The sequence below is a fragment of the Lissotriton helveticus genome, chromosome 6 (assembly GCF_964261635.1).
Source record: "Lissotriton helveticus chromosome 6, aLisHel1.1, whole genome shotgun sequence".
NCBI classification, from domain to species: domain Eukaryota; kingdom Metazoa; phylum Chordata; class Amphibia; order Caudata; family Salamandridae; genus Lissotriton; species Lissotriton helveticus.
Window position 1 is genome coordinate 879,148,285 of NC_136067.1, and position 22,476 is coordinate 879,170,760.

The 22,476-nt window shown below is 42.7% G+C and overlaps 1 protein-coding gene across 1 annotated transcript in view; it reads left to right on the plus strand.

The window, feature by feature from the left end:
- LOC144761568 (uncharacterized) overlaps positions 1–22,476 on the plus strand; it is a 175,600-nt gene that overhangs the window by 148,071 nt on the left and 5,053 nt on the right. Inside the window, exons 6-7 of the mRNA XM_078646866.1 lie at positions 15,190–15,371; positions 19,691–19,860. Of these exons, the coding sequence (XP_078502992.1) occupies positions 15,190–15,371; positions 19,691–19,860 (352 nt within the window). The remainder of the gene's footprint in view (positions 1–15,189; positions 15,372–19,690; positions 19,861–22,476) is intronic.

Consider the following 22,476-nt stretch of genomic DNA (forward strand, 5'->3'; position numbering starts at 1 on the left):
CATTTGTCCATCCCTCGGCCAAACCGAAGAGCCAGGATGGGGGAAATATTTGGGGGGGGGGGGGGGAGTACTGGTACGGTCAGGTTGTAAGATCAGTTTGGGCACAAGAGACTGACCTTAGAATAGATGGCACACAGAACAGTGTTTTGTTTTTGTCCCTTCATGTTTCAATTTAGTTTGCACTCTGCTTGTGCGACAATACACCTTTTTTGTTTTTTCCCTTATTCAGTTCCATTATGTTCCCTTCGGTACCCTGGTCCCTATTGTTTTTAAGCCTGCTTTACTCCCGGCTTGCCAGTTTATCTCCTTGTCTAGGCCTTCTCTCTACCCAGTGCAGTATGGGTTTCCATCTTCAATGTAGGGTTTGTGGTATGCCGATATAAAGTCTATTTCTAGTGTGAGACTGAGGTATTAGCCTTGACACCCACATTCTCAAAATAGAGTCCATGGCAACCCTGGTCCCATGCAGGGTGGCCCAAAGAGACTGATGATGCGCAAAAAAAAAATAATGGATATGTATTTGTGTAAGGACCACAAGATCCAGTGAGGATCTGTGGTACGGTGGTGGGTGTCGCATAGAAAGCTTCTCCATGGCATTGCAGTCCTGTGCAAACTTGTCTGTACCACCCCCAGCGAATTATGCTTGAAAATGACACCTTGGTATAAAAGCTTGTGGCCTGGCCACCAGTTCAGGGGTGGGTGCAGTGCTTGGCCGGAGAACAGGCCCTGTGGCAGCCCTCCACTGTGCATAGCCTTCCTGCACAGTGAAAGGGTATATGATGGACATGGCCAGAGGCCAGGCCCTGTGGTCCGCGCACTATGTATGGTCAAAGGCTGTGTGAAGGAGAATGGCTGGCTACATGTGGATGGGTAGGTGCAGGGCCAAGCCCTGTGGCCAGTCCGCCAACTGGCTGTAGAGGGGTGGGCATATGGGTTGGCCGAAGGTAATTCAAAGAGAAATGCGAGTAAGAGTATCATAGATGAGGTAATCAGTGAATTAATCCATGTTTAACAGGTCATAAGCGATGTAATATGTGAGGTAGTAAACAGTGTGTGATAGAGACCCTAGTTCGTTAGTTCACAAAACTATTTTTGTGAATTGTAATGTTTTTTTCATTTTTTAAACCTGTTCTTATTTCAACTCCTAACTATAACGTTACCCTTTGTTTGTTTTTTCTTCAGTGAAAAAATACATAGGATACCTTTTATGATTACATTTTAGGAAAAAATATATTACATTTAACTAATACATTTAAATAGGGTCATTTGGAATTAAAACTGAAAGCAGTATATTAACACAATTAAAAAATATCGTTACATAATAAAAAAATGTATGTGTGTGTATATATGTGTGTATATATATATGTATGTATATATATATATATATGTGTGTGTATATATATATATATATATATATATATATATATGTATGTATATATATATATGTATGTATATATATATATGTGTGTGTGTATATATATATGTATGTATATATATGTACTTTTTCCATAAACTAAGGCTTTTGCTTGGCTCTACATGGTTTGTTATGCCACCCACATGTGGCATGAGTGGACTGTACCAATGCTTCAATATAAGACAGGTTATTGTAGTCCCTCAGGACCCTATCCAAGTGAAATGGAGTCAAATGCTTTTGGTTCACTAACACTCCCTTAACAGTGTTCCAGAGGCGCTGTGCTGATTGGACACATGCCGATCTTGTTCTTCTCAATAATTCGCACACCACTGCACATAGAAAAAAAACTTTTACCAACATTTTTTTTATTTCAAGTGCCAACGTGTTGCTTATCAATCTAAAATAACCCCACAAAATATCCTAGTAACAGCACAAACCAATGATGCAAATAACTATAAAATGAACATTTCTACCATAAATACAATCTCATTTAAAGACCGAACACCCTTAAACCTGCTTTTATTCACTACACTAGGAGAGCACGGAACAGTGTAACTTGCATTAGGAGTTTCTGATGGAGAATCTGGGGCGAAGGACCTCTCCTCCCAAGCAGTCACGAGGCGGCCCTTATTTACTGTATCTTATCTAAGATTGGAATTTCGGGCATAGGTTACGTCGGACACTCCAGAAGTTATTTGCATAAAGATGCTAGTCTTATATGCATCCTTATAAACAAATGAGAAAAAAACACATCGATGCAAACCTCACTGTTTTGGCTATTATTCTTGTCTGGCCTTGAAATAAAACAAACAAGCTACTGATATTGTGTCTTATTGATGTCATTGAGTGACTAAACGCTTTCACAGGTTTTTGGAAAGATCCGGACAGACTACCTTTGCGACACAGGCAGACATGTTGATTCTGAAAAAAAGAAAATGGAGTCTTGGCCATACTAATTAAAAATAAGTTAAAATTTAAATTCTCATGGTGTCTTGCTCTGGGGTGATCCTACAGCTTTTATCCATTTACAGCTGGTTGAATTGTAAACCACATTTTAAACTTAGCAGGGGATACAGTCTGGTGGTGGGAGTAATGGTCTCTCTCTCACTGAGCTGCGGTGTATGGTCCTGAATATCAGTTTCTTGGTCTCGCCCGAGTACTGCTGACCAGATCTGAAGGTAAGTGGAGACTTTTTGAGACCTGCTTGGTCTGTTTTTGAAGAGTGCTGACCACCAGCCGACCCCATACTGAAGCCAAACTGTCCCTTAAAGTGGTGCCAATTGAAAGATGGCGGATCCTTGCTCGTTAAATCGCCTGCTGGGAGGTTGTTGATGCAGAGTGTGTGGTGCTGAAAGGTTCATAATGGTGCAGCACAATGGGATGTGTTCTGGCGGGAGTGGGGACTCCTGGAGGAAATTGGAGAGTGAGCTGTCTGGATGGCTGGCAAGGGTGCTGGTGAAAGTCTCCTGGGAAAAGCAGAGATACGTTGAGGGACATTGAAACTCAAATCTGCTGCATGAGTGGGATGGTGACATTTTCTAGATGGTACATGAAAAACATAAATAAGAGAAACAGGACTTTGAAAAAACAACCCCCTAAAAAACCTTCCTTGAGCAACATGTAGTAGCTAAGCAGGAGGGGTTGGAACATGGAGACATAGGCAATGGGCAGAAAGACATGGCTGTGTTGGACGCTGTTCTAAACAAATTAGAAAAACTAGAGTTCATTGGTGGCTGTGGAGACCGACTTGAAGAAGATGAGTTTAAGCGAGATGCAGAGGTGCTAACTGGACAGAAGGCGAACAGCAGCTGATGTCTGTGCTGACACTGTAGAAGTAATGGTGTAGTAGCAGAATGATTTCCACATTTCTAAACCAAGTGCTATGATAGCATTAAAAAATAAGCTATAACAATTTAACTACATATGAAGGACAACCCATGATAAGGTTATTGGCTTCGTTACTTGCCACCAGAAAATTAGTGGCAGAGGTGATGCAACCGTATTTGGTGGAATTCTTCTGTTTGCTTATCTGCCAGTGAGTAGATTGTGAGCTGACGGTACAGGGTTCCCTTATAATGACTTCTAGCCATTCAGCAGTCCCAGGATCTAGAATAATGTTGCTGGTACTCTTGAAACCTGATTTGAAGGTTTTCTATGGTCCAGAGGATGGCCTCTGAAAAGAGGTCGAAAGCTGGTCACAAACCCCCGTACACAGACAACCACCCATCTCCCGTCACGAGCACCTACTGCAGGCTAGAGGAGAACCACCATGTTGAAGGTCGGTCCCCCCCCTATCCTCTATTTCCTACTCGCTCTTCCTTTCCCTTCTCTTGGGGCCTACAGATACGACAACTACCAATATCAGCCTACCCTGCGGTAACGCCTAATGTAACCACAAGGCATTTGTAGCTCACCTGTATCGCCACCGCATTACCACTGTACTGTATTATAAAATGTCTTCAATAAAACTCTTTGAAATTAAAAAAAAGTCATGACTCATGACCATGAATCGTTCCCTTTTTTTATTTTATTTTCCTCTGGGTGAATGTTACTTATTTCTGCAATCTTAATGCTCTGGCCAGCCAGAGTACATGACTGACTGTGAAACTTATTTTGCTGGCTTCTGCGCGGAGTACATGTTCTTTGCTGTTGGAATTTACCTTTGTCACAAATTGTATGACGTAGCTAGTCCACTCTAGTGACTAGTAAACAGTTTGTGTTTTATTTTTCATAAGCTCCACCTTTCACCGTCTCCGTACTCCAACCTCCGTTATCCCCAGGCTTCATAACCACCCCCATGCCCCCCTGCCCATCCTTAAAATCATTTGTCATTCAGTTTAATTTAAATTGAATTTTTCCCCTGGTTGGTTTCATATCGCATATAAAATGACAATTCCAAAACCCCTTGATCAGACTCTGACTCATTTCCAAAGAATTAATCTTTAAAATGTATTTACAGTTTAATCAAATCACCAGAGTGAATATATGCAAGGGTTTTATAAAAAAAAAAAACACCATTATTAACATTGCAATAATGTACTTGTCGGGGATCCCTTTAGGTGTATTAAATTGACCTAAAGATTATAGTCTTTGTTCTGGTAACATAGAACACAACTCAGCAGTCCCCTTTTGACCCCGTTTATTTTCACTGCAACAACCACACAACGGTTTACAGCATGCCCATGTATAGAGACTCACCACATTGCAACCAAACCAAATAGAGCACAATGGGTCCAGCTAACTGTTACACCCCCGCCCGCCCCAACCTAAATCATGTCCATTCCCTTCAGCAGTTCTCCTGGAAGAAAAGCAGGAATGACTTTCAACCTGAAAGGAAGGCCACAAAATAAAATTGAAACTGAGGACTGATCAACTAGAGAGAGAGAAACCCTGTTTATTTAGACCACAGCCTTTTAAACAGTACAAAACGTAAACAAGATCAAATAGTGTAAACAATCTAATTTCTACTACATAATAAATATTTAAAATACAATACATATTAAAACAAAGTAACGCCCTCAGGACCTACAATTCATTAAACACAATTTACAGAACACTGTTTCTAAAAGAAGAAAAATTCACATTTATGGGAGTCCTATAAATAATTCAAATCCTTGCCCCTTCTACAGTTTTTCCATTACAAATTCTTTTATAGCCTTCTGGAATTTTCCCAATCCTATTGTGATTTCCAACGAGGACATATCTGTAAGTAAGCAAGCCGCTTGGGCACGTGAATTTATCTTGTGTGATAAGAATATTGGACGTAAAAACTGTTTCCGTATGGCAAGGACAAATGTGCAATCAAGCAATATGTGCAACATGTCATTTCTTAAACCTTACCCACAGTTGCATATACCATCTGGGCCAATCAATACAGACTTTGTTTTTCCTTCTATCTTCCAAGGATTAATCCCAACACTGGTCCTTAAGATTTCATATCTTAACCCTTGGTTGGGCAATATATCCAAATACGGTAACCAGGCTTCATTTTCCCATGAGTTCTTTAACCACTGGACCAATTTTTTCAATAACATATAGTCAAGGTCCTGGGCCCTTGAGGAAGCCTGACCTTGTTCCCTGAGCATTCTCTTTGTGAAATCGGCCAGCAAGGAGTCTCACGTTAAGGCACCCTGCTACTTTCTGGAGGGTCCTTCTCACATCCTTTGCCCAACCAAGGCTACTTGTTTGAATCTCCTCTCTAGACCATTGAGACCTTCTGTGCAACTCCTGGGTCCTGGAGTTACCAAAATCTTAGCAATGCCATTTGAGACTGCACAGTCCAGGAAGTTATTCCTAGTTCCATTCTGATTGCTTGAACCATTGTGCAGCTGGGTGGAGACATTAATAATTTTTAAATGTCTCCTTCTTCCTGATCCCACCCCTGCTTACCACTCAAGTATAATACCTCTGCCCCATACAATACTTGCGGGGGGATCATTGCTTCAAATGCCTTTAGCATTGGTCTGTGTCATATCGCCATATTCTTTTGTTAAACTTTTTTAGCCCACATATTGACGAAAAGGTTATTGCTTTTTGTGCCTCCAAGTGGGTGCGCCATTTTAGCGCGCTATCGAACCAGAGGCCTAAGAATTTATATTCAGTTTGTCATGGCCTACGAACCAATTAAAATTCTTTCTACTCTTCCCAAAACATAGAACCTTAGTTTTTTCCATATTTAGTCAATAATTTCCTATCACAGTAATGTTTGAAAACATTTAGTTTCCTTTGGAGTCCTACTTCTGTTTGGTCCAGGATCACTAAATCATCTGCGTATAGGAGACAAGACACTTTGCGACTGCTCATTCTTGGGCTAGCACTTCTTTCGACTTCTAATGTCACAGGGAGATCTGCCAAGAAAATTGAGAATAACAGGGTGCCAAAACGCACCCCTGTCTTGGGCCATTCCAGATTATCTTAGGAGTTAATGAGCCCTGGGTGTCTGATTATCTGGCCCCAATTCCCACTATGTAACTCTTTTAAGATCATCAATAGGCCATCCGGGATTCTATATCTGATCATGTCTTCCCAGAGTCTACTACGGTCCACAGAATCAAATGCTGCCCGAAAATCGACAAAGCAACAATGTAGTTTCCCATTTTGCTCTATCGATTTCCGAGCTAGGGCCGATAGGGCAAAACAATGATCTATGTGGAATGGCCTTCTTTAAATCCGCCTTGTTCAACTGGGATAATTGATCCCTCTTCTGCCCAAGTCTTTAACCTACCTAATATTATTTTAGTAAATATCTTTTCACCAATATCGAGTAGGTTAATTAGTCTATAGTTCCTGGGTGCATAGATAACCCCATTTTTATGGATTGGCCTAATTTTCGCACCCTTCCAATTGGTCGGGATCCTCCCTGTGTCAAGGATTACTGAGAACATTAGAGAGAAATTCAGCCCACCATGATGTCCATGACTTTATTGTTAAAGCTGGCAAGTTATCTGGGCCAGCAGCTCTTGTAAGTTTAGGGTTTTTATCGTAATTAGAAAATTTTCTACTGAAAAGTCTGCTTTTAGATCATCTACCAGACCACTCCAGTCCCCTAATACTTCCTCTTCAATTTCTCTACCCGGGGAATACAATTTCTTCAGGTAATCCTCCCAGGCACCCTCTTCTACTACACAATTCATGGAAGCGACAGACTCTGTTGCTGATTGTACTAGCTTCCAGAACAATCGAATGTTCTTTGATTCGATCGCCTCCAACAATTTCCCCCAGCAGGTTTCCTTATGGACTCTCTTTGCACTATAGAGAAGTGTAGTATATTCTTTCTTTAATTTGGCAAGATTTTCTGCCCTAGATTTATCAAATTGTTTACGCAAGCTGCGCTGTTCTCTCCTTAGTTCTCTTTTCTTACAGTCTATATTAAACCAGTTGCCTTGCTTAGCCTGTGTAATTTGTTTACTCTTGCTGACCTTTTCGTCTATTCCAAGTTCAACCTTGATACTTTGTACCACTTGATTTATTTTTTTCAATATACCAAGGCAGGTTTAATCGATCTACAGTTCCTAGAATGTTTTGTTGTAACCTGGTTAACTTTTATATATATTTTTCTGTTAACCGTGTTTAAATACGCCTAGGGTAATCCATCTGTTGTATGATTATTTTCTCACAGGCAGACTGATGGAGGTATACCAGCTCCAACTCTAGAATATTATGGTCACTACCTTCTGTATGATTTACTCTAAAACCCTTTATGAAGTTAAAATTCCAAACATAATCTATGGGGCAATTTTGTGTCCCTTGTTTAAACGTTTTCTTTGCTGGGCAGTCTTGGGGAAGCCTCCCGTTCAAGCAGAAAAGACTTTTGGTTGCTAGATGATTTCCCAAACTTACATCATGCATTGAGCAAAGACTTTCAGGAAACTTTGCTTAGTTTATAACATAGGACTATTAAATTTCAAAAAACATAAGATCTTGCCGCTTTGTTGTTAGTTTATGGTTAAAATCCCCTGCCAACAAAATCAAATCAGAATCATACATTTCACACAATAAATCGAAATCATTCTTAAAATATCCCATTTCTGCACCATATTCCTCCTGAGTGCCCCATTGCATATATACATTTAGGATCAACACATTTTCTATCTTATTACCAGCAGCAATTAGGGTTATTCTACAACAAAGCAGCGATTTGCATGATACAGTGAGCTGGGATACCTTTTTCACTAGATTTGTAGATGGTAATATCAGTAAGCCACCTGCGGGGCGGCCGGCCCTAGATTTTACTGCTGGACGATGGACTTGGCGAAACCCATCCACTCCTGGGGTCTCCCCACATAGCCAGGTCTCCTGAATACAAATGATCTCATTTTTTTTTCGCCAATTCTTTTATCCATTCAAGCTTTATTTGATTTCCTAATCCATTTATATTCCAGGAGGCCATTTTTAAGCCATGTGGCTGCCCCGTTATCTATTCTACATTGCTAAGGGCCCCAAACCTCTTGGATTTCTCAAAGTAGCACTGAGAAGGCCCTGGGGAACCGGTACTAAGGTTCCAATTCTTCCAAGAATCCTCAGGAGCAGAGTTATTTATTGCTATATTAAGGTTTCCCAGGCCTGGACTTACATCTTTCTAGTAGTCTCACTTGCCTTTTTCCAAGCCCTGCATGGTGCTTTAGAAAGGCTTTTTATTGCTGGTTATTATATTCTACCCTTCTTCAATGGGTACTAGCCGAATCCCTGCTTTTTGTATCTTACCCTCTGCTTTCTCTATGGCAATTTTTACCAGATCTGAGTAGACTTGTACCCTGGTTATCTCTTTTCCATTAAGGGTTGATTGAAAGACCACCTGTCGGAGATCTTTTGAGCCAATTCCTTTTAGGTTAGGCCAGTGGGCGAATGAATTAGGGAGAAGTGATCTATTTAAATACGATCTCTTCTTCGTTTTTTCCCGCCCCTTCTCACTTGTTCGAAGTATAGCCACTGGTTTCCTTTAGCCTCCATTCCTATTGATTTTGGCCCCCTTTGTGGCTGTTGTGTATTAGAACTGTCCCCATCCTCTGATATATTGCCCAAATGATGCCGCTCTTTAAAGGCAACAGTTGTTGCAGGTTTTCTAATTGTATTGCATGGAGTATATTTTATGCATCTTGTCAATTTCTCCTTGTAATTTTGTTCATTACTACAAATACCTTTTTTAGCTTTGCACTTTACCTGTTTCTCTGTGCTTCCTATATTTATTCTACTCACATTCTCTCTCATAATTTTTGGGGGCTTTAATTTCAGCACTTGTTCCACTGGCGATTCCTCCATCCCCCTCCCTTTGCCTACCACTCTACTTATTCCCTTTCTTTGCGCACCTTTTCTAACATATCTGATATAACCGCCCCTTCTTTTGACCAACATTGGCCATTTTGAGATGTATACACTGTGGTTGGTCGATGGGGGTTCTGTGGTCCCGATCCCCTCCCCCTACCCCCCCCCCCCCGCAGTTGGGGTTGTATGCTCAGGGTCTGGAACAGGTCTTAATATTAAAGGCATTTGGCCCCTTATTCCTTGTAGTTCCCCCTGAAGTTTAGAGAGGTACGAATTCTGTGTTTTTAAAATATCATGATTTAACATTGTAACTTCCAGGATCCCCTGGAGTCCTTTTTGCAACAATAACATTAATTCCAACATTGAAGAGGCCGGAGTTGTGGAAGATTCTGAGTCAGGCTGCAGCGATTGATTAGTCGTTAGTGCCCTTGGACCCTGTACTATGCTCATCATCCACTTCGTGTCCCTTCACACTTCCGTCCATGGCAGAACCATCTTCCTCCTCTTGCCATAGGTCTTCACTATTTATTTCCTTAGGGCCATGAAGTAAGGACAACCTTGGTGACGAGGATAGTCGAGGTCATTGCAGGACCATTCGAGGCTGTTAAAGGTTGTATGGATTGGTTAATTAAGTTTGCAGAATCCATAATTTGTTCATCAAAAATAAAGGAGGAACCTCCCTTCCATGGTTCTTCCCCGGTTATTTCAGGATCAGGTCCTGGGGGCTTGACTGGTGAGAACCCTTTTGAAGTGCTTTCCCACAAAGTCTTTCAGGGCGTTTGATGCTATACCCACTTTTCTCCCACTTGCGGTGGCTCCTTGGGTATTTTCTCTTTTTTCTTCTGTATACGTTTAGATTTTGTTTTTGTCCCTGGGCACACAGGGCTTCCTCCCGATGCATTTTGGTCCATTGGGGGGTCTTTTAGAACCTTTTTGTCCTAGTGCGCTTTTGTTCTTCCTTGGAGCCATCGGTTACGATCTTTAAACTTGAGATTTAACAACTTCTCTATACCCCAACTGGTCTAACCCCTTAGTTCCAAACACAGTCCTCAGGACAGGAGTGGCCAGTTAAGGTAACTATAAAATAAAACAAAAGAGATAAAAGAAAAGGGAGGAAAGGAGAAGACTCCCTTATTCCCACTTACCTCTGTGCTTTGTTCTTGCGCCGTGACCGTGCTCTTCTCTATTTTGCACCTAGAGGAGAGTTCTAAAGGACGGAATTCCTCTTTGCAGCAAATTTTGCACGTTAATTAGCAGTACTCCTGTCGCATGCACACCCTTCAGGCTTTGGGCGTCTCTCCCTGCCTCTCTGCTTATAACTGGTGCAGGGAGTCACAGGCCTGGGGCGGACTGGGGATCATGGTGCCGGGTGGCAGGTCAGTTCGCCCGTCTTTCTCTGCTATTTACTTAATGCTGGTGCTGGGTGCCGGCTATCGCGGCCAGGGGGGCCGGGGGCCGCAAACTGGGTGGCGAATCTTTTCGCCTTCAGGCTTCTTTTGTTTCCTCAGTCAGACAGGTTTCACGGGCTTCACGGGCCGGAGGCTGAGATGTTGGATGGCGAGTCTGGTCTCAGGAATCGGAGCTCGCGTCTCTCGTGTTTGCGTCTCGCGTCTCCGCTCCCTCAGTCACGTGGGGTCACGGGATCACGCTCCACACAGCACCCAGTACGCACAACAGAAGTGAAAAAGTGAAGCATGGTGGCCTTATTTTTTATTTTTATTTTATAATACTTTTGCTGCACCCTGAAGTAACCTTTGGTTGAGGCTCTAACTATATCCTGACCTGGTGTTTTGTTTCTGCATGGTTGAGATGGCAAGTTGGGAGCATAGCGTGGACCTTTTCCCAGCTGGTATTGGGATCCTACGCAAGTGGACAAGTGTGCCAATGGATTGGAACTGTTCTGATGGTTATACATGGCATGAGGGTATCAAGTGTTTGGTTTCTTTATTAAGGAATTCCGTGGGGCAGCAACGTGCCTGGGAGAGGGAACTATGATCAAATGGACATGTGGTGACTTTCAGGTGAATACGTGTGCACGGTAGTCCAGATGTGCCAATTCCATATAGAAAAGCTAGACCGAGGTGAGGCAATAACCCGCTCATCTGTGTGCATTGCTGCCCGTGCCAAGGGGCTGCTTGCCCATCCACATTTCTCCGATTTAGCTGTATCTACTTCAGGCTCTTAACCATATCAAATTGCTTAAGGTAAGAGAATAGTGGCTAGAGAAGGTAAGATGTGCATAGCAAGAAGGTGTGTGGCATGTCGGTCAGTCTAGCTCAGTACTCTGAAAGGCCATGTTTACTTCTGGAACTTGAAGGAACAAGCTAGTCAAACCCAAGCCATGCCACTATCCCCATTTTGTAGCTCAATTGAAGCAGAGTCGTGAAATATCCACGATAACTGATCCAGAGTGGGAATGCCTTTAATGAGAATGCCCTATCAATGTTTTAAATTCATCCACTGTTTATAGGTTTTAAGTGTGCTGCAGGAGATAAGAGCTGCCTTGTAATCTCAATGTGTCCCAGTAGCTCTACCACATCTGTTGTAGGACTTGCATCATCTGCTATGCTGTGTGTGTCTCAGCGAACCCTGGGAGTTAATCATAGTTGGAGGGAGACTGAGACCCTAACTGGACATATTTGCTGTGGCTTTAAGCTAAGGCCCTAACATGGAATAGAAACTATCTTTGCTCCTACCTGAATGGCTCCAGACTTTTGTGTGAATTCCCCCCCCCCCGCCCATCAACTACAACAGGCTGTAAACTATACGTATCTGTAATGGCTCTGTGCTTTTATTTCAGTAACTAAATCACCCCAGGGGTTCCCACTTTGCTCAGTAACTCTCAATGTCGATTCTTAAACTCCTCCCTTGTCCCACCCTCTGGACGAGAGCGCGGTGTAGTGCATGTAAAAGGTGTTGCTATGGGGATTATTTGAGGAGCACATTTTCTCTTTTCCCTCTTGACTTGCTGTCTTGTTCCTCATTGAAATATGTACTATTTTTCCCAAAGTACTCCTTAAATTGATTAAAATTGGGTCAAATAGCTAGCTGCAAGAGTAAATTGTCATTTGCTGAAACCTTTTCTAATACAGTAATCACTGTTGGTGTCCTTGCACCTCAGATCATGATAGCAAGTACTTTTTCCTCTTCTTGTTGCCACCTTACCCAATTCTGGGTCAAATCTACTATTTTAGGAGCAATTTTTTTGTTCAATAAAATTGTGTTTTTTGAGTCCTTAATTTGAGTTGCATGAAGTACTTATGGAAGCACGTTCACAAAGTCATGTCATAGTATTTTTAGTAAACTAGTAATTTAGGATCATGTAAAAGGTAAACATACACTAAATAGTTTGTATGGCCTTTGTCCAGCCTGAAGGGAATTTTATTCTCTTGAATATTTTGTACCAATTCATGTAGTAAACATTTATATACAAGTGGGCACAACCTGTAACCCACAAACAACAAAACAAAACAAATAAACGCAAATTAAGTGAGGGCGCACAAGGCGGTCTGTACTAGTATTCAGTATTACAGACTAGAATTCATTTTAGCAAACAATTGTAAAAGACGTTTTGTGACTTTGTAAGGTACATATGGTGCTTTCAGGTCGACGACGTTTCGATGCAATTTGGAAATGGGTGCATCATCAGGACAAAGAATAAATCATGTTTGTCTTGAGAACATATTATTAGTAACATAGCCTCTATGTTGAGACCGTGCGTATATCCATTTGTTGGTGGGGGGTAGCGGTCTGTTATTAGGCTCTATCTGGGAGTGGTTATTTAACGACAATTCCGGGAGTGCGGCGAGTTGGGTCAAAGAATGATTGGTTCCGCGGAATGCGGGGTCGCATGCACGGCAGCGGAGTGCTCTGGCGTGTATAATTTTTGTGATGTCTTGCTCGATGGCAGGACGGATAGGGTTCTGGCGGTGATCCTAAGAAAAACATGATTTATTCTTTGTCCTGATGATGATGCAACCATTTCCAAATTGCATCGAAACGTCGTCGACCTGAAAGCACCATATGTTCCTTACAAAGTCACCAAACTTCTTTTACAATGGTTTGCTAAAATGAATTCTAGTCTGTAATACTGAATACTAGTACAGACCGCCTTGTGCGCCCTCACTTAATTTGCGTTTATTTGTTTTGTCTTGTTGTTTGTGGGTTACAGGTTGTGCCCACTTGTATATAAATGTTTACTACATGAATTGGTACAAAATATTCAAGAGAATAAAATTCCTGTCCGGCTGGACAAAGGACATACAAACTATTTAGTGTATGTTTATCTTTTATATGATCCTAAATTACTAGGGTCCTCTGTTTTGTGAAATAGACTACTGCCCAAGGACCCTAGTGTTATTCCTTTTGGGTTTTCCCTAGTTGTGTATAACACATAGTATTTTTAGTGTTTACACTAGCCATTATCAGAATCCCGGTAGCTTCCGAGGAGAGTACAGCTTAGTCTGCAGCCAACAAGACCACCCAGAGACATCAAATACCTGTTTACATCTGAATCCTGGGAAATAAAGTTGTCCTGCCTAGCCTACTATTCTTTCACAGTAAACTTTAGAATTCCACAGCCCGCCCCTTGCCATCAGCCATTTCTTTTGAGGATTCATCCTGGCTGAGAACTTTGCTTTCCTTTAGCATTTGTGCGATGACGAACACACACTTACCTTCCCTTATTGAATTGACATGTGGGCCACCATGCATTCCAAAGGCCAGCATCTTCTAGTAGCCTCTAGCCTTTGTGTCACACAAAACAAACTACCTTCTGCCTCGATCATCCATGGATTCCCTCCCCCAACCATCCCACAATTGCGTTCTCAACCTCACCAGTGACCATCACTGCAGGTTCCTTTGAAATAATGTTGCATTGGGGATAGTGACTCGATTGGGATGCTTCAAAGTGCAAATAGAAGCTACTTTTATGAAAATGCAGCCAACAGCTCAGGGTATCTGACTTTCATTCAAACATGGCATGCAAGCTGTCTGCTCTCACACTCCGCTTATATGAAAAACCGTTGAATTGAATTTAAGGAAATAACATTTCATTTCAATATACTTTACTTACTACATCCATCTGAGGTATGCATCTCATGTGTTGGTCCCGTGACTACCCGGGCCGTCAGTCTAAGTGTAGTAGATTACATCCAAGTCTTCAGAATGAGACTACCCTTCTCAGGCTCCTGACTCCAAAATTAAACTATCCAGACATCAAATTGTCCTAATACATAATGCATCAGCACACACGCCTATGGCTTCTCATTGACCACTCTGTAAAGGCAGACTGATCTGGAAATAGTCTGTGTAGTGAAAGGAGGTGTAGGTCAAGAACAACAATCTAATACAGTTCAGAAAGCTACAAGCTTCAGTGTCAGTAGCCTACTGGCAAAAATGCACAAGACACTTGAACCTCCTCCCAATCCTCTGGTCCACTGGCAACCTGAAATTGTGGGTTCTCCTACAGCAATTGGGTTCAATTTGCACTCTGATGCCCATAGGCCTCCTTGTATTGCCTTCTCTATGTTCGGTTTCTCACTGTCTCATAAACACATCTCCAATTTAGATGCCATACTTGTTTGTACCAGTTGCAAGCTGACTTTCACAGCCACTTTGTGGAAAACAAACTTGTCAGAAAATGCAGACTTGCTTGCCTTTCTACTGAGGAGTTATTTGTTTGTGTTTGATCTTTAATTTAGCCAATTTTATATTGACTTGTTTCATTTTTTGTTTAGTTTCTAGTGAATCTGTTGGTAGCCCCATCTTCTACATCATATTGGAGGTCTCCTTTTCTAATTGGGAGAAGCGTAAGGATCCATGTTAGTCCTTGCTGCGGTACTGGTGTTGCCAAATAGAACAGCGGAAAAGATTTGACCATATAAATTGTACCCCATTACTCCGATTAGGACTATTGCCTGCCAAATTAGAACTTCTAAGTAAACTGGGAAGCAATTGAAGAACCATCATGCAGTATTAATTTCAGGATCTTAGTATAACACTTTATTTTGCAGGTCTATGAAGACACACTTGAAGGAGTGTACAGGTCACTAAAATTGGAACTACAGCTGTCTGTTGTTGATCATGCCCAGTTCTGGCAGCTGGCAAAAGTTCAGATGACCAGAGTGTGCAAGCTTGAGGAAACCGCTGCCAACTATGTGAACTGGAAGCTAATAGATTCCTTGCCTTCTTACAGGTATGCTTCATACTTTGAGTTGTACTACATGTGTGTCAAATGGTATATTGACTATTTGGGGTCATGTGACTTCATTAGGTTTACAGTATGTATCAATGCAACTTAGTGCAACCTTTCTATAGCATCAAACCTATTGAGATATTGAACCACTGAAAATGAATATATCTCAAGAGTACTTGCAGCATTGACATTAGAGGTATGCATAACTTCGTCATCCTGGATTTGACCCAGATTTTCCTGTATTTGATAGAACCTTCCCTTTTTCCTCAGGCAGTAGCACTTTTGTGTAACGTTATGCTAATCTATGAAACCCAGATCCTCGCACTGACATCCTGTGTGTTATATGTATGCATACTCTACATGTATAATAGTAGGATTCTGTGTGGGTGAGTCTGCATACTGTAGCCAGTGGAATCCATTTGTTATGCCCTTAGTTGTAGCATGCATTCGATGGAGTATGAGGTTTTCCCCAGACAGTGGTAGTATATTGCCTGAATTCCTGTGACTTGTGGTTGGAGACAGGGCAACATTTAGAAATTCCATGAACTTTGTTAGCAAGAGGCAACTCATTTGTTTGTCCAGCCTGCCCTAATTGTTTCAGGAAGGCTGATGACGGCCAGATGCTGAAAACTTGCAATTTGTTGTGCCCATGCTGTGGATGCTCTTGCTTGGAGACTGCTCTGAGAAGCACACACAGGCTATAGCTATAAAGTAGCCACAAAAGGACACTTGAGAGATAGCAACAGGTTCTGAAGTATGTGACCGTGGATACACGTCCCATGTCTGCCCAGGGGTTGCCACTGCCTAAACTCCTCTTGGTCATGAGAAGATTTGGCCTAGAGGCTGCAGCAACTTTTGACTGAGGCTCCTGCTGGGAAGCTGAGCACCAAAATGATGGGCTATCTCACACAAGGTAAACACTTGCACACTAGAGAAACACTCACACATCAGTAGAATTGCAAAGATACTTTTCAGAAAAGTTAATTATTAAATCTGTGGATTGTTCTAAAACAGCTAAGGCAAAGTAGTTTATCTTCCCAATAAATGAGTGACCTATACATTATGAAGAAGGTGACCTGATAGAGTAGTCATGTGGTGCTCTAAACAAATGGGATGTACAGTGCACCTTTATGAAATGCAGATGTTTCTGTACAGAAGTTGTGTATAAAAAAAGTTGAGGCATAAGACATTGTTCAAGAACAGGAGTGACTAATTAATGCACTTACAAACGTAAGCCAGTGTGATTCTAAGCATTGTTTTAATGTTATGTCCCATTCTCATAACAGCACCACTCCTTGCGGACATCCCCTATACGAGGCCAAGCTCTTATTTCAGTCTTCACCCAATACTTATCCCTTTGTGATTAGCCTACCCCTCATGTGGGAAATCAACCACATATGCGTGGGTAACTACCTTAGTGCGTAGCCTTCGCTCCTATGCACAACTTCTCATGGAGAGCCGTCTCCATCTAGACACTCATTCCACCTTAGGAGGCCAAATACCTACTAACTACAACATTTGCCCTGCAGCAAAGCTTTTGCGCATAGCTGACCTGTTGTGGGCAATCAACAAAACACTGGTTGGCAAGTCCCTGTTGCACACGGTTTTCAACATGTGCACTGCCCTTAATAGAGTTCACTCTCTTAAAACACCCAAGATCCTTTAAGAGGCCAAGCATGTTGTAAAAACATATGCCTATTAGCGGTACTGAAGCTATAAAAAATGAGGTCTAGATGTACTTCGCGGAGTACCTTTAGTATAAGTGTATATCAACCGGTCACATTCATTCTATGTAATCGGTGAGGTATTTTAACATGTTGTGTGCTGTTATATGTGAGGTCCTAATCGGAGCATGGTGGGGTGGAAGTTATAATTGGATTGCTGAAGTAGAAATGGTGAATTTCAGTGGTTCGTCTGGTTTAAAACATTAGGTTATGACTTGCACTGTCACCGAACTAGAATTTCCCTATACCCTTTTGGTTTTCCTGTGAATATGTAGCTTTCTTTTTCAAACTTAAGGTAAGGTCTTTTTTCTATACTCAATTGGACAGTTGTTTGTTCATAGAAGTTCATAGAATTTCAGAGGATTTTTTTAATGTAAAGTAAGATATTATTACCATGGGTTTGGTGCCAGCCTGAGTAGAAACAAAGGGGAGGCAGGCCTAGCCTAGGTGTGCTGTTCATCTGCCAGTGACAACTTAGGCATCATTTGAACCTCTGGAAAGGGCTTGGCATAGGCCCCAGGCTATTCTGTCAAGAGAGGAGCCCCCCATCTCACTTCTAGGCCCCTCTGCCTACTCTCTGGGTGTATTATACATCTTACCATAGAGGTGGTGCTGGGGGCCAGGTGACAGCTGGATGCTTGCACAGAAATGATCACTTTCTAAAAGTGTAATTTCCAAATTAGTAATACAAAATCCAACTTGACAATTAAGTTGTATTTTAAATTATCATTAAAGTGACACTTTGAACCACTGTTATAGCTACTCCAAGCAGATTTTAGCACTTATTATTACAGGTAATGGTTTAAACCAGTGTTACCCATGAGAAAGCCAGCCTTGCAACAGTTTAAACTTCGTAGGTTGTTTACGGCCTGTACATGAAAAACTAAATATTCACGTCCTACCTTTTAAATATATGCACCCAGCCCTCTTATCCTTTATGGATGATTTATACGTATTAAAAAGGAAGATCTAGGCATGGTAAAAGGTGCAATGGCAGGCCTAGAGACATATTTTGCAGTGCTACTTTAGTGCTTCCAACTAAGTAGCATGTAATTTACAAGCCCTGGGTACATGCAGTCCCATATGCTAGGGTAAAATCAGTAGCTGAAATGTCAATTGGGTATATTGCAATTCGCCATGTTTAAATCCGAGATCACAAGCACCTTACCATTGGTTAACAAAAGTAAAAACAGCCTATGGCCCACAAAAACAGGTTCAACAGAAGTAAAAAATCTGGGGGAATGCCACGCAAGATTAGTAATTTCAAACAACGTCTATATCTTAAGGTCTACTGTAGTAGCATAAACTGGCCATAAGAGGTCCTCTCGAGTAATTTGCCCAAGTGAAAAACGAGGGCTTCGAACAAGAGTGGGCCTTTAATATCTATTCGGTACTACTATGATAGTATATAAAACTATTAAGACATTACACTAGAAGTTAAAATGTTCCATTAGACTACAAAAAAGACAATGAGCATACAGGAGCTTTACAGCTGCAACGGGTTTGGTACAGACTATGCATAGGAGCTTGGACATCTAATAGCGCTTCAGTGTCTGGAGGAAGTGGCTATCTGTGAGGGGGTTGTGCATTCGATGAGTACCACTCACAAGGGGGTCTTGTTAACCCACGCCGGTTGATTGCCTACAAGAGGTCAAATGTCAACCACAGGGTTTTCTACAGGGCCAAGGCTGTGCATAAAAGGGGCTTTAATACCCAAAGCTTGGACATCTGGAGGGAGTTGTTTATCCGTGAACAGTTGTGGACCGGGCGAAGCACATGCCCTGCAGTGTCTTGCCCACCTATGTCTGATTGATTGACCATAAGAGATCAGCTATTATTGCAGGGTTCAGCACCAAGTGCACAGTGTGCACATTAGAAACTTGGCCATCTAATGGACTTTGTCTGGAGGAAGTGGGCTTTTCATGAGGCATTGTGCGCAGGGTAAACTCTAAGTGTACTTGCCCACCCATCTGTGCTGGGTTACCCCCAAGAGGTCGGCTACCTGTGCAATATTATGTACAGGGTGAAGGCTATGTATAGTAGGAACCCAACCACCCAACGGAGGTAGGGTGTCTAAAGGAAGTGTACTCTCCATGAGTACACTTGAGTACATATGGGAATTTACATGGGGAATACTGTTTTCGGATGCCCTCTTTATCCTCAGTTCCTACACCACAGATCATCCCTAACCTTTACAGGGAGGAGCTGAGGTGTATTTTATTTTTACTAAGTTTCATGAAGATTCATTTAACAGCTACAAGGTTAGCAGCTAAATAAATGCTCTTCCTATGGAAACTCTGACCTAACTATGACTATTCTGTGGCAACCGCAGCTGTGTAATGTAATTACGATGGGTGTGAGCTTAATTTAGTTGTCAACACAATTGTTCACAAATAGGTAATTTTATATTTATGTGGCCTTCGAATCTATTTTACTTTCAATTACAAATCTGACACTAGTGATGTCCTAGTATTTCATAGCCTTTAATTGCAATTTCATTTCACCCTTTTGGAATGATCTACACAGTGCATTCAAGTCTTAGTTTACTTTTCTCACTTTGACAGATGTACATACTTTCTATTCATTTCAAATCAGGCTCTACATGATATCTGGGAATGAAACCTATTTGGATCAAATCAGAGGATTTCTAATGAGGAAAAGGCTGGTGAATAACTGGCTCCTGAAGGAAGAGAATGCCTGGGTGAGATGTTTACTACCTGAAGATCTCCTACTTTTGCTGGACTATGACACCAAGCTTTGCGAAGGTAAATTAAACAGCTGCTTGTTTTGTATTTTAATGTATCATTCTTACTTGACACTGGCTATTTTGTGTTAATTGTAGGGTCGAGGCTTCTCCATATAGGAGCAGGTAATTACTTGCTTTGGGCATCACATGGTAGGGAAAGATTGGTTAAAAAAATACCAATAAAATATCTATGTATTGGGATTTTACATGAGCTACACGAGTTTCATGGCTTAATCCAGGCTAGAGATCATGGAGCGCATTAGTCTTTTTTTCCTTGTTGCAAATTTCTGGCATAAGTCTCTAAAAAAAAGCAACTCTTGCATTTCTGCATAAACGTTGAATGCTGACCGGTTTTGTATAATTCCTTTACTCGAAGAATCTGGTGATCAATCAATGCATCTTCTTTTCCATTCATATTTGGCATGGGCGTTCTTTACATGGTTTACATGGGTGATGGTGAATGTGCCATGCCAGCATCACTGGTGATGTTTTGCACATTAAAAAGGGTCATTTTTCACATGACTTAGTGTTCCGTATTTCAAGCTGCAATTAAAGTCATAATGGGGGCTCATTTAAGGCTTGAAGCCCAGTCAAGGCTCCAGGAGGCCGGTATACATTCTCTCCACTCTACCCCTCAGTCACTGTCTGCACAGATTTCAAGAATGGGTTGTGCTCTGTTGGCCCAAGAAAAGGACCCTTGAGACCTGGTTTATGTGCACTGTGTTGCAATGTGCCCAGTAAGGTCTCCCCTGCTTGCCCCGGAATAAGACACTCTGACCGGACCCTGTTTCAAAGCCCTAGAATGCCCGGGGATGAAAGCGTCCAGCCCAGGGCTCTGTTCCATGGCTTGCCATGTCACTTGGAGCCTGGGACATGGCCCCTCTGGTTTGGAATTCTTCCATGTTTGTCTGCGTTCAGAGCTTCCACTTGGCATTGGATCACAGCTCAGGCTGGCCTTGGGGGGAAGCCCCTAACACTGGGCTGGCTTCACTGACCTTCTGTATTAGAAAGCGCCTAAGGCAGGGTTCACAGGTCCAGGGAGGTCTCCTCCGCTTTGTCTGGGTTTAGAAGCACTCACCGAGCCCTGATTCAGAGCTCCGGCTGGCATGAGGTTGGAAGCCACTTTACCTGGTCTACATTCCATGGCCCACCGTTCTCAAAATGCTCTGGGCGGAGAACCACAGGCCTAGGGAGCTGTCCCTGCTTGCCTGGATAAGCAGCTCTGACTAGCTCCATGAGCCACCCCCAGGTAACAAACTCCGGCTCTGAGAAATTGGGTTACAGTCCATGTCCCCTCCAAAGCTGAGGAAAATCCTTTTTCAGAAGTCACAGGGCAACCAGATAGGGGTCCAGGCATCTGGTCCCTCTGAACATCTGCCCATGCACCAGGCATTCCTATGGCCGTGCTGGCCTGGAAATCCAGATGAGGGCTCATTTGATTCTTTGAGTCTAGACAATGCTCCATGAGTTCGGTGTGTTTTCTCCGATGCATGTATTACAAGAAAGGGGGGTTGACTTGCTCTAGATTAGTAGGGACAGGATCTTGAGAGCCCCATGTAGTTGGGTCATTCTCACTTGGGTACTGCCTGGGTGAGAACCCGGGGTGGCCTCAGGGTCCAGAGTCTGCAGCTGTCTTCCAGCCCTGTCCGATAGGCCCCATGCAGGGCACATGTTAGCCAAGACTCTACTGTGATCGCGATGTCCGAGCTTACCTGGAAGTCGGACGAAGGCTTATTTAACTCTCCATACCCAGCCAAGGTTCCAGGAAGTTGGATGTTTGTTCCAACTGCCCTTTTACTCTGTCCATGGACTACAAGAAAGGCAGGCAGCCCTCTTCCACATTATAAGGGACAGGGCAAGAGACACTACACTGTTCTCCGGTCTTCCTCTCCAGATGCCGCAAGTGCCTGGGCTGACCCAACCTGGGCTACCATGGGCCTGAACTGTGGCTGCCTTCCAGTCTGGTCCAACATGCGTTTACTTTGAGCCCTGCTTCCTGGCGAGCAGACAGGGATGCAAAGGTGACATGCAATGGGTCAAAGCTCTGTGATCCTCCCCCATATGACCTTGCCTAATACCCTGCTCTGGCTCCAAGAATCCAGGCATCGGAGTCTTTCCTCTGCATGGGTGTATGAAATCCTTTTTCATAAAACATGAAAAGAGCACATGGCCGTCCTTCTAATCCAGCCATCTCTTCACACGCACCAAGCATTCCTGTTGCACGGTAATATGGCCTGGCTGCCCCGGAAGCCCAGATAAGTCTACTTTGATCCCAGCCAGGGCTCCAGGAGGTCAGGTGAGTTTTCCCTGATGGCCCCTTCAATCACTCAATGTGCACAGATTATACGAAAGGGGGGTTGCCTTGCTCTGGATTAGTAGGAACAGGGTACTTGTGACCCCCTTGTGTTTTGGTCATTCTCACCCACATGCTCCTTGGGTATGTGGCTTCCTTTCATCCTGTCCAATAGGCCTTTCCTTGGAGCTTTGTTTCTTTGAGAGCAGGCAGAAACATGAAGCTGACCTCCCCAGGCAAGGCGGCCTGCTTGGGGCAGTTTAGCCAGCACTGTACCGTGATTGTGATGGCCAGCCAGGGCTCCAGGAGCTCAGGAGTGTTCACTTCGATGGTGCCCTTACA